The 12,727-nt window shown below is 39.0% G+C and overlaps 1 protein-coding gene across 1 annotated transcript in view; it reads right to left on the bottom strand.

The window, feature by feature from the left end:
* The window catches only part of PLBD1 (phospholipase B domain containing 1), a 38,235-nt gene that overhangs the window by 11,375 nt on the left and 14,133 nt on the right, over window positions 1-12,727 (bottom strand). The window contains exons 4-6 of the mRNA XM_071423077.1: window positions 11,407-11,545; window positions 4,803-4,967; window positions 3,496-3,640 (exon numbers count right to left, since the gene is read on the bottom strand). Coding sequence (XP_071279178.1) covers window positions 3,496-3,640; window positions 4,803-4,967; window positions 11,407-11,545 — 449 coding nt within the window. The remainder of the gene's footprint in view (window positions 1-3,495; window positions 3,641-4,802; window positions 4,968-11,406; window positions 11,546-12,727) is intronic.

Raw genomic sequence — 12,727 nt, 5'->3', positions numbered from 1 at the left:
AAGGGGCACAGAGGGAGGAGAAGTGCAGGTTCCTGTCTGATCCACCACTGGATATGTGGCACAAAACATAGAACCTACCTTGTCTCTATCACTTCCTTACTCCCTCACAGGAGCACAGCTTCATTCAACATTTGTGAGGAACAGTAACATTCTCTGTACAATTTCAGTTCTCTCTGCTATGCATTGATTCACAAGCCACAGGAAGTACTCATGTCCAGAGCTTGAAGAGGACAATGAAGCTCAAGCTTTCAGTTCAGAGACATTCCTCCTTTCCAAAGGTTCACAGAACTGTCTTACGTGCAGCTCTGCAGACAAAGACTATGAGCAGAGTTCAAGTGAGAATTCAGGTGAGTTAGTGTGGAAATGAGCAGCAAGTACAGAAATCATTCTGCAAAAACAGAGATTACAACTCCCATTAATTCCCACTTGACTGTGCCTCTGCAGGACTACTGCTGCTCTGAAAGGGAGAAAGCAGCAGAGAAGATATGCTGTTAACAATGGACATTTGAACTTGGTGGCAGAACACTGGTAACTGCTGGGGAAGCTGGGATGGACTCTAACTCCTGCCTGTCCTCCTACCTGCTCACTCACAACATGAGCGAAGAAGTGCAAGGCCCTCCAGCTGCACCACAATGCACACCCTAACACAAATCATGGTTAGTCAGTAGCCTCAGAACCTCTAAACTGAGTCACAGCTAATACTAATTTTTGCAATCTAGTAGCCTGTCTTTTGAAATTCAGTAAATAAATAAATAATATAGATAATTTTATTCTGTGACCCCAGGAGAAATCATGGATTTGGCATATTCCTTCTCAGAAGACAAATGATCCCTTAACATTTTCTGACACACCTTTTGGACAGCAGCATAATTTTACTTTATATCCTATCTTACTGGATGACAACAATCTTTGAATAACTCAGTTAAGTGTCACTGAAGGCCTAGAAGGGCACCTGTCTTTTAGTGCTCTCTGTTTCCTCCAGAAGTTAAAAGTTCTATGTCCATAGGATCATGTTACTATTCAGGTGAGATTATTAGGTAGGCCTTTCTTACTGGTTCTTATGTCTATCAGGACAGAGACTAAAAGCCAGAACATTTATGCAAGTAGACATTACAATTGTCAGGCTGAACCATGGCCAGGAGCTGCAGATTCCAGAGTCAGATGCTCTGAAAATATCTCTCATCATAACATGGAGCAGAGGAATTTGGCAGTTGCCTCCTTCCTACGTGATGTCCCTGGAGCATTATTAGGCCAGTGCTTACTCATGCCATGGAAAACTGCAGCTCTGTGAACTACACCCACAGCTAATGCAATTTGCTGCAGCCAATGGACCATGCTTGCCTAGTGCTTGTGATAGCACGGTGCAATCAGTGAGCACCCTGTGCATACCACAGGCCTCTCTAACTTCACTGTAGCCATGGGAACTATGCTGTGCAACAGCTCTCACTCATCTTGTTGGTAGAAGTACACCTTCCCACACCACTATGCCAGAGTCCACATGGCAATAGGAGGCTTTAAAATCAGCCACCTCTGCAGACCTCAGCCCTCTCAGGGAAGCACTCTGGGATTTTGTATACCAATGAACAGACCCCCAACTGTCGACCTGATTTTTTAAGATTTTCTAAGCCTTCTGATGTTTACATTCTTGTAGCAAACTTTCTCACACACTTCCTGTAAATAACTTATTGTTTTGCATTCTTTTATGGAAGAAGAGAAATTTGATGGACCATAGGTTTGTCCAGTGTCATTGGAGAGGTGGCACTTTCCCCCTCCAATCCACTGTCACTTTTGGAAAACTGTAAGTGTTGGAGTCAGAAAACAAACTTTCCCTTTTCTTCACCTTGAGAGCAGCAGTGTATGCGCTTGTGTTGTTTCGTGTCCTATACTGACACCAACCATTTCAGCAAAGCAGTAGCTGATTTTCAGGTATCCTGCCACACACTATGCTTTGCCAGTCTCATAAAACCATAATATTTTTATTTCCTTATACAAAGAATCCACAAAAGGGGACAACTGAAAGACATCACCACAGGCATCCACTAAAATTAAAATAATAAATGCTCTGTGTGGCTGATCATGATCCCCAATTTTGAATCTGCAGCACAATGCAGCATACAACAGTTGCTAAACAGAGCCACATTCTTGTCAAGGGTAGTGCTATCATCAGTATTTCAGCTGAGAGATATGAGAGCCAGAATAACCTCATGAACATTCACATGATGAACAGAGCTCAGAAACCTTTGCTTTCAACCAAATTACACAGGCTTGGCAAAATTCCTTGCAACAAGCAAGTGAAATTCCTCCAAGGCAATCACAGATAACCCAAGCTCTTCAAAGGCTGTGCACTCAAGAGACATTCAGACTACCCCTACTCCCTTCCTCAAATTAAAAATCTCAGTTGTCAGAAAATGCTGCATTCCTGAGGAGGGTCAGACCCCCACAGAAAAAGTCTTTTTTTCAATGTGAAATGACTGCAACTGCTTTTCAAAACATTCTCCCAGTCGCAGTCTCAGGACACCCTGCCATGAAGAACCCTTGCCCTTACAGTAAAGCACCATTACTCCACAAAGCACATTTTGAAATCATTAGCCAACAAAATTTCACGAGAATGAGAGACTCTGCTATGGTACTTACTTCATTTAAAATGTTTTATGAAAATTTTTGACTGTTTAGGTATTTTGAACTTGAAATTTCACCTCTAAAACTTTACGCAATGTCAGCTCTAAGAGGGAGTTACAGATTTGCTTCGGTTTTTCACACTCCCATTTCTTGGTGCTATTCGGTACTACCAAGAGCACATATTATGCTCCTCAAACATTACTTGCTGGCAATTTCTAACATTTGGTCTAATCTTCCCAAAAGAATATTTTTCTAAATATTTTGGCTGGCTATATTACTAACGTACCAAATAAGCATTAAAACATACTCTCTTCTGCAACAGCTTATAGAGAAGGTGGAAAAGGAAGATGTGGGGGGAAAGGGAAAAAAACCCAAAAAACAACAAAACAACTGAAGGCTCCTGAACCCAAGACCAAAGAAGCCGATACACTTTCAAACAGCAAGTGTTTGATACTCAGTAATAATCCCATTGCAGTAGGAGTCACGTCACAGTGGTAAACAGAAGCACTCAAAATTGTTGTTACCAAACATGCAAATGCTACAGGCATGGTGAAGAGTTCAGCACTTGAGATGACTGCAGACTACACAAGCAGAATTCAAAGCAGCATGTTTGTGCCAGAGGTAAAATATTTAACCAGTACTATTCAGAACACTAAAGGTGATTAATCAACAACAAAAGACAATGACAACAATATCATGTTCAAGACAGAAAATTCAAGCTGGCATTTTGTTCTCTTGGTGGCTATAAGTTCTAAGGTGGATTGAAGCCAGTGCTTGTTGAGTTACCATCCTTTTCACAGCCAGGACAGCTACAAGACAGTAAGGTGGTCCATGCTAAATTGAATATCTACATATTTTTGGTTTTCTTGACTTTACCTGGGTAACTACTGAATGAGACACGGCCGGTGCTGGTATATGGATCAACTATATTGAAGTTCCAATGCTTATATATTCTCAGTGTGGCTGCATAAGTAAACCAGCTGGAATGGGCAAAATATATATTCTCATATCCTGGTAGAACCTGGAAAACAGAAGCAGAAAGATTAATAATTTCAGACCTCATGATATTCTGCATGTTTTCTACTTGATAGAAACTGGGAGAACTACTTGTTTTAAGTAGTTTGATTAATTGCATTATTGAAGAAAGCGCAGATTCTTGTGCTTTTAGCTGTGTACTAAATGAAATTTCTGAAACCTATAGAAACAATTCTTGCCTATGTGTTGTTTTCAAAATAAAACATCGTGGGGTTATTTGGGATACCTGCATCACATGGTATAGGTTTTCCTCCAGTTTCATTTGGCATATTTCTATTCACACATTCAAATCACATATTTTCAAACATATCTGACATCAATTTAAAACATGCCATTTCTGTGAGAATTCCTCTGGCTCATTTTGAAGTGAAGTACAGAAAGAAATGCAAGTAAATTTAATTTGAAAAGGTAAATATATATGTTGATAGTACATATATTCAAAATACTTCCCTGGTTCTACGATTTGTTGTTAGCTCAGAAACCTCTTACTGTAAGCAAATACTTTAGTTCACGTTTCTCAATTTAAGGTGAATATTGTTGCTCTGCGATACATTGACTCTCTGGATGCTGATTAAATCTTCTTAACAATTTTAACTGAAAAATGTAATTGCCAACATGATGCATCAGTCACTTATATTAAAACTGTGGGGTTTTTTTCTGTCATCGCTCCTACTGAAAAGCCATTCAAAGGTATCACTGTTAACAGAAAACATCAGCCACTTGCATCCATTTGTTTTTATGTTAACACTACCCTTTAGTTTAAATAATCCTTTTTTCCCCTGCTTATTTGCCCAATGCATTTGTAGTCACTCACAACATCCCTTTTCAGACTTCACTTCTCTAGGTGAATGAATTATTCTCATTTAGTCTTCCCTCCCTGGTAGTTCCTCATTCCCTAGCAGTTCTAGCAGCTTTTCAACATCCATCTCTGTGGTTTTAGTTTGGTCTTTTCCCTCCCCTTGAACACAAGTGAGAAAAACTGGACTCAAAATCCTATAGAGGCACAAATGACAACTGTATATACGCATCTTGATCCCTGACAGAAGTCTCTTTATGCACATGCAACATGAACAGGGAAGACCCCAGAAATGCAGACTCATGACACTGCAAACCAACACAGTCACTGGAGATTAAGTTCTGGTGCTCACCTTGATCAGTGCAGAGCAGTGTCCCATGTCCCACTGGTATCTCCCATGGCCTCCTGAATCCACATTGCATTGTCCACCTCGTAGAGAATAATCAAACAATGCAGGAATAAGGTCCAACAGGTCTCCAACTGCATTCAGAAACTGGACATCAAAGTTGCTCAGTGGCTGAATAAAGGAAAGATGACAAAAAACACTTTGAGACAGTAAAACATCAAGACAGCCTCAGTGGTTAGAATTTTTCTTTTGCTCCAGAAGGAAGCTCTCGTATGGTCTATGAAACGCCTACTGACAAGGCCCAGATGCTCACACTCACTATGGCACCAGGCACTGAGGAAGCTTTCAGGACCTGGCCCTTGTAAGTGGCATTACCAATGCTACAATTTCTGAGGCAAAAAGGAAGATGTAACTGTAACTCAAGAAACCTGAGTGTGTGTTTGCAAGCAGCATGTCAATCAGTCTGTTATGGATTTACTGAGATAAAATTTAATTTTTTTGTTTATCTAGATGTCTTTGAAGTGTCTTCCACTAATGGTCTTGGGAGCTCTCAGACTTCTATAAACACTGCCATTTAAGACATCCTCAGGACTGAGGAGGAAGAAACAAATGAGGGGAAAAATGATAATAAATACCTATCAAATAGCTGAATAAGGAAAGTCAGTCAAAAGACACTCTGCTATGTGCTTTAGAAAACTCCTTATGGTTGGAGGTAGCCAGGGTTAACAGGGTTAACTACACACAGCTGGTTGTGCAACATGCTCTTTAGAACCTCCTCTTACTTTGCCTCTTCAAAAATAAGAGCTTAATAGCGGTTTAACCTCAACCTTCAAATACCGTGTTCTAAATCTTTCCTGTTCTTGCTTTCACCATGCCTTTTGTTAAGGCAAGGCTTAAGAAAAAAGTCAGAACACACATCACTGTGGTGCTGTGAACAGTTATTTTATAATGCCACATAATCATTTAGCAAAGAAGCACATTACTTGCAATATAAATCACTGTTACTAAACCATATAGCTGACCTCTCTACAAACCCCAGTAAAGGGGGACAAGGAAAAATGAAACAGCATCAAATTCATTTACTTTTTATTCAGAATAAACGTATTCTGAATATTTTTTATATTGAATGTAATATATTAAATATAAAAATATTGAATTCTGAATTCTGTGTTATCCATCTGCTGCTTCGGCAGAAAGAATAACCAACAGGAAAACCAGAAATCATGTAAACTCCAGTCCATGCATCCCATAGGAAGGAATGAGACCGTCCCACAATGTTTACAGACAAGAGAAATAAGCCATTCTGACAATTAAAACCATTCGTGGCAGAAAGCCCCAACAGCAGCTATAGTTTGAGGGAGAAATCCAAAACAAACTTTCATGTGTTACATCGCTTTAGTTCATCATGGTTTTGCTGTAAGGATCCAAACAAGGGAGCAACATCAAGAGATGTGTCTTTGGATGGTTTAAGCAACTTAGAGGCATGAATCAGTTACAAACCAGTCACAACTTCTACTTCATTGGAATCCATGTAGAGAGACTTGGCACTGTTTAAGCACCATTTTCCCCTATCCAGCTGCACTGAAAACCCACCACACAATAAGAAAAGGCCATTTTCCAATGTCTGATTCACAAAGGCATCACTGTACAGTACCACCAGGAACGGAGCAAACTGGCTTGCATGAGATTGCTCCAGCAATCAAGATATTTTAATTGTACTTGACACCCATTTGCTACCACTCCATATTCTCCTTCATAAAAGCTGCTTTCACTGTAATATCTACAGGTAGCTACATTGATACTGCAATGGTCAGAATTGCCTGTGTATTTTTAAAAAGTTTCACATTTCTGTGCTTTCTTACCATCACTACAAATTAAAACTTCTGTAACTATTAGGAAGTCCATTCAAATTAGAACAAAAGTGCCAAGCAATGAAGCTTTCAGAACAATAGGCACAGAAAGGTGCCCAGAGAGCAGGAGGAAAGACCCACTCAAAGCACAGGTTATGCAAATTCCTAAGGCACTGGGTGAGATTAGGCTGCCAGCTGCCAAAGCCAGCCAAAATATCAGAGATGCAAAAGAGGACTAAGTTGTTGAGCATCCCCTAGAGTTCTGTTTTCATCTCCCTTTTGAGGGTCAAGCAAATTTTGTTCTAGTTTATTTCCAAAAATTCATTACTCTCCTTGAATAAACCTGGTTTTGTGTTTAAGACTGTCTCATGTGACATAAGCACATAAGCACTGTGCTCCTCTGGAGTCTCAGTAAAACAATGCATTCAAACAGAAGACACAAGAATCTGCACTGCAGACCCCATCAGGAGTGGTCTTAAGCATCTGCCACAACACAGCTGAGAGTCCCAGTTTTGCAAAAACTACTGCTGATTTCCAGGATATATGAAGAAATCTTCTCTATGAGGAGTTAATCAGTGTCCACTAGCAAGAATTAGACCCAAAAAACTGCATCATAACAATGCATGATAGAGGGCATATTACAATTTTTTGTAATCACTTTTTCCCATCTCATTCAGCAATGTCAGAAAAACTCCTTATAAACATTATTTAGATCCTGAAGAAGAATGAATGAACTAAACTGACAAGCAGAGAGGTGGTAAAGCCACATCAAAAGTCCTTTTGCTAGATTGTCTGTCTCCTCTAGGGTGCTGTCCTGAATAGCAAAACAAAAAATCAATTTGAGTTTGAGTTACATCCAAGGAAGGCAGAAATAAACTTACAAAGGGCAGCAGAAAGGAGAGAACAAGCCCTAAAGGCTTGGTTACATGGGACATTAAAATAAGCAAGTTATTCTGTAACAATTGTTTTCCAGTAACTTGTCAAGCCTGAGCACTTTGAGTAGAAAATAAGGAAGTATAAATAGAGATCTATCCTGGAGTCATTCTAGCATTTAAAACTCTGACACCTCCTTATTCAAGAGTAATATCCCTGCATAGACAAGCCCAAGATGAATCACAGTGTTGGAAGAGCATTAGGCAGATGAAAAGGCTTTATCTTCTTTCAGTGCCCCTCCCTCAGAAATTGTCCTGACAAAAGGGTTGGGTTTGTTTACTGGATATAAAATGCTGCTAAACCAGATGGAATAATGTAACATTTTAACATAGAGATGTATTCAAATTTTGACATCACTCTTAATGATACTTGTAAATATCAAATTCAAAATACAGAAGTTTGCAATGTACATTGCCTTCATGCAGGTCTTAATGGAAGAATCTACCTAAAATAGTCCTCAGGACTCCAAGGAACAAAAAACCCAAAGTTTAGAACAAAACAATACAAAGCATTTCCTTCAGAAAGAATAAAATATATATATACTAGTGCTACTACCAAATCATTCAAAGTCCAGATTTTCTTTCTGCAGTAAGGCTCAGTTACTTGTGGCAGACACAATGGTTCTACAATATTCAAATAAAGCAATCTGAATTTTAGGTGAGAGCAGAAAAACAGAACATTTCAGAGTTACTTGTGTGCACACAACCCAGCTCTCACTTAAGAAGTATCTGGCTCTGGTTTCAAACTACCATGCATAGTACCAGAAAACAGAATTAAAAAATTAAAAGCAGATTAGTTATGCAACAGCTTGTTTTCATTCTCCTGAAAAGGAAATAGTTCTATAAAACTCTGCCCAATGCCCAGTGTTACAGTTCACAGACTCCATATACACAGCTGCTTTTCTTCATCCCCTTTATCTCTTTTAGCATATCCATGTCAACCAAATACCTTCTCAGGGTTCAGGAGACCATCCTGTCTATGTCTGAACAGTCATGCTGCAGGGAAACATAAGAACCTTGAAACTATCTCCTCTTCCCCTTCTCTTTCTCACGTCTCTGGTATTTTGGGAGTTAAGGGGAAAACCTTCCTAGCCTTTCTTCTACAGCATTTACTCTTATATAAGCTTAAGCCAGTGGGAACAATTCTCCTCTACATATGCAGAATAATATGTTGAATTTAGAAGTACACAGAGCTTTCCCAACAGCAAGTAGAACATCAGAACATCAGGCAACAAAATACAGACTGTCATATGTTGAGTTTTGGTTTGGTTTGTTTGGGGTTTAGGGCGTTTCTTTTGTTTTGTTTGAGTGTGGGTAAAAAAAAAGGAAAATAAAAATGCCCCAATTCATACAAGAGGTATTTTTTAATATTTCTGATGTTCATCACCACCATGAATTCAAACTATTGAACTACTAGACATCAAAAGATAGACTTGTTCCTGATGATGATAATCCAAAGACAATAAACACATGGAAAGGATTAATTTATTAATGAAACAAAATAGTATCTACTAAAGGAAAGAGGTAAGAAGAGACTTCCAAAGCATTGAGGAAAATGTGCTATAGGAATTAGATTTGCTTTTAAAAACATACAGAATTTGTTACAGAGACTTTCATTATGAAATTTCTTTGATTGTTTTATTTTGAGAATTGAGTAACAGAAAAGTATTTGTTACTGGAGTTGTTGTCCAAAAAAAGCCAAAACCAAAACAATTGGGTTAATAGAACTAAAGTACAATACTTAAGAAAAAAAGTAATCTACTAGGTAAATTTATTTGCACTTGGGATGGTAGATTTCTTTAATCACAAGGAATAAGGAAGATACTGGTGGTGTTTTTGCTTGTTTGGTTGGTTTGTGAGTTTAGTTGGGACTTTTAAGTGCCAACAGTTTACAGAAGCCGAGCTGATTCTCAGATAAATGGATGTGCCAAATCTAGAATACCAGCCAGAAGCTTTGCAGCTGCACCTGTTTTTATTGCCCATGTAAGCTCACAGCAACAGCCTTCAAGGTCTGTTTCCTTGGACATCCTAAGGACATCCTAACAGCAATAAATATGCACACACAGTGGCAGCCTAATCTCTCAAAAGGATTTGAAAAGTATCATGGTGTCCAACAAAATGAACTCCCTGTACTTTTACAGAATATTTTACAGAATGTCAGGTATCATTCTGATGCCAAGAAAACCTAAGGACCTGGCTGCAAGAGCAGCTGTCCAAAATGTACTCAAAGAGAAGGACTGATGTTAACTTAGTGGCTGTGGCAAAGAGAGGAAACAGCAGCACCATTTCAAGTAAGAAATACATACACAGTGAACATTTTTTGCTTGGAATAAAAGTATATGCATCTCAACATAGGTGATAAAGTCCAAAGCTAAAATTGTGCCTGGCATGGAAAAGAGTCAAAATAAGTTCCACCAATTGCTGCAAGTACATCCAGGAAAAGAAAAAATATTTCATGCATATAATTGAAGAATGGAGGACACATATATTTCAGCCTGAACCACACATCTGAACTTTCACCAAATGCACCATTCTTATATAGACATGTTAGTGAGATCTCTAAAGAGAGGATAAAAATTATTCAAACACTTCAGAGGTCAGTGCTTTTTAGTGCATAGTTAAATAAGCAAGCATCAGGGAACACACTTTACAGGCAGGACATGCCTATCACAAAGAAGTAACTCAGACACAAACCAGCACTTTTCCCTTCTCCTCACATGAATCTAAAAGATTCTAAAGCAGCAAAAAAGCCAAAAACCTGATGAGCTTGACAGGGCTCTTCACATACAGGAGTTATGAAAGGATATTAATGTGTTCTTTTCCTAGAAAGTCAACGTTTCTAGTGTTTTCTCCTATAAACTCAGGTCCCTCAGGATGGATTATTATTACAAACACCTTTTTTTTTTTTTTCCAGTTTGAGCTGGCTTCCCATCCATGAAAGCCCCAGTGTGACTTCTATGCAAGAAAGATGTACATTTTACTAAAATGCAATTGTTTACAATTCAGAACTCCCAACTTCTCAAAATTCTTGGTATGATTAACCTAGGTAAGAAGGTCAACTACAATTACTCAAGTCCTTCTTCTCACACTGAAAAACCTATTAGATATTAGACTTTAGGACAGCATTATAATTGCCATATCTCTACTGGAGTTAAAGGAGCTCTGCTATTACATACAAATTGATGATCTGGAATTCAATTCTAATTGAAATTAAAGAAAAACAAGTGATGAAAAAACACCAAAAAAACCCAACTAAACCACCACCCAACAAAACCCCAAAATCTATCCCATCTGACCTGCCACAACACAGACCACATCTTTTGTAACCATATATTTTTGAGACTTAAAAGACAGAAAAGGAGAAGTAATTCAGTAAAGTAAAACATACTCCAGGATAGTAAGGCTTTTAGGATTTGAAATCTAATGCTTGGAAAAAAGAACGAAAGCTTTAATTCATGCTGTTGCAGGTATACCTAAAGGGTCATTTGCTTAATAACAATTGTAAAGTGACAGCAACAAGCACTTTAGAAGTGTCAGTCCTTCAAACATTCACATGGATACAAAAGCCACCCCCAACTTAATCATTCCATGAGTGCTCAGGGTTCCAAGCCCCTTGTGAGGAATCTGTGGTTACATGGGCCAAGGGCTCAGTCGCATTATCTACACTGAACAGCCACTAAAGATTTTGCAGAATGACATGCAGAATACATACTTGCCACTAAGTAGCCTATTTCTGGTTTTTATTTTTAAAAAGTGGATCCCCTTCTCCCATGTTTGTCCACTGACATCCCAGCCCCAGCTACTAAAAAAGACGTGCAGTAGTCTTACTGTTAGTTTATGTAGTTTAGCCCACTCGAGGGCTCCCATGTACAGACCATCCAACTGTTCAATAATATAGCCAGCATGCCTCCAAAATGGGTCATCCTTATTATTTCTGATTTGTTGTCTTGTCCATTGATCTTGCTTCCTGCAGAGGAACAAACAGGTTGGGGTTTTCTTGGGTTGTTTTAGAGTATAATTGATAATGCAGGGAAGGGACAAATACATTATGACCCAGATGGTCCAGTCTTACTCAAGATCTGAGGCAAATCATGCTTTGGAAATCCTGCAGATATAAGCATTATATCCTCCAAGTGTAAACGTTCAGACTTAAGCAAAATACCCTACAATCATGTGCCTCTACCAGATTTTAGTGTCAAAGAAGGAATTGAACTTTGTGTTTGTGGAGGATTTTGCTATAGCAGATTTAGTCAGTAAATGGAAACAAGTGTTTGATAGGTTGGATGAAACATTCCCTTTTAAATGTCTGTTTAAGAATAAAAATAGACTGACATTTGAAGGGCCTCCTTCTCTCCCCCAGGTTCAAGTGCAATGAACCTTTCTGAGCTTTCTGCTGGTGGTGCTCAAACATTTCCTGAGAACCCTGTCTTTGCTCCTCCTGAGTAACAGGTGGGAGGCCAAACAATTGTACCCTGTGCCAGATCCAGTCAAGAGCCAAATCACTCAGGTTTAGGGCATGAGGCAACACAAGTTGAACAGACCCTAGGGCAAGAGCCATCAACATTGTAAGGATCTCTCAGAATTCTCTCTTTTGCTGTGCATAAAGAGCCACAAAAGAACCACAAGAAATGAGAATCAGATGCTAGCCTCTTCCATCCTCTTGTATCTGTCCATCCAGCACTATGTAAAGTAGCAAATTGAGAGGACAAACCTGTAAAGGAAGCAAACTCTTCCAGCAGCATATGGTGAGAAAACCAACCAGAGTTAGCTTTCTAGAAACGACAAGATGCAAGAAGTATGTCCAAGGAAATAGGGATATGGTCAGAGCATCTAGGGCTAAGGACTTCCAAGACAACACAGCAATCCATATTACAAAACTGCTATAAAGTAAAGCAGTGATGCAGGAGTTGAGGAAAGAGGCAATAGAAAAGCAATACAAGGCCACCTAGTATTGCCCCCCTTCATCCAACAATGCATCTTGGAGAATACAGCTGCTTTGCCGTATCATTCTAGGAAAAAACACATATACACTGATACAGCAGCTATCCCATTTTTCTCATAAGGAGGAGCACAGCAATGCTGAAAAATGATAGCAAGGGAGCACTGAGATTCTTTGTTCTATGTTTTGGATAAGCTAAAACTAATTAAC

The sequence above is a fragment of the Agelaius tricolor genome, unplaced genomic scaffold (assembly GCF_023055355.1).
Source record: "Agelaius tricolor isolate 1412-34295 unplaced genomic scaffold, bAgeTri1.0.p SCAF_3, whole genome shotgun sequence".
Lineage (NCBI taxonomy): Eukaryota > Metazoa > Chordata > Aves > Passeriformes > Icteridae > Agelaius > Agelaius tricolor.
Note: the sequence above shows the minus strand (reverse complement) of the source record. Positions and strands in the feature narration are given on the sequence as shown.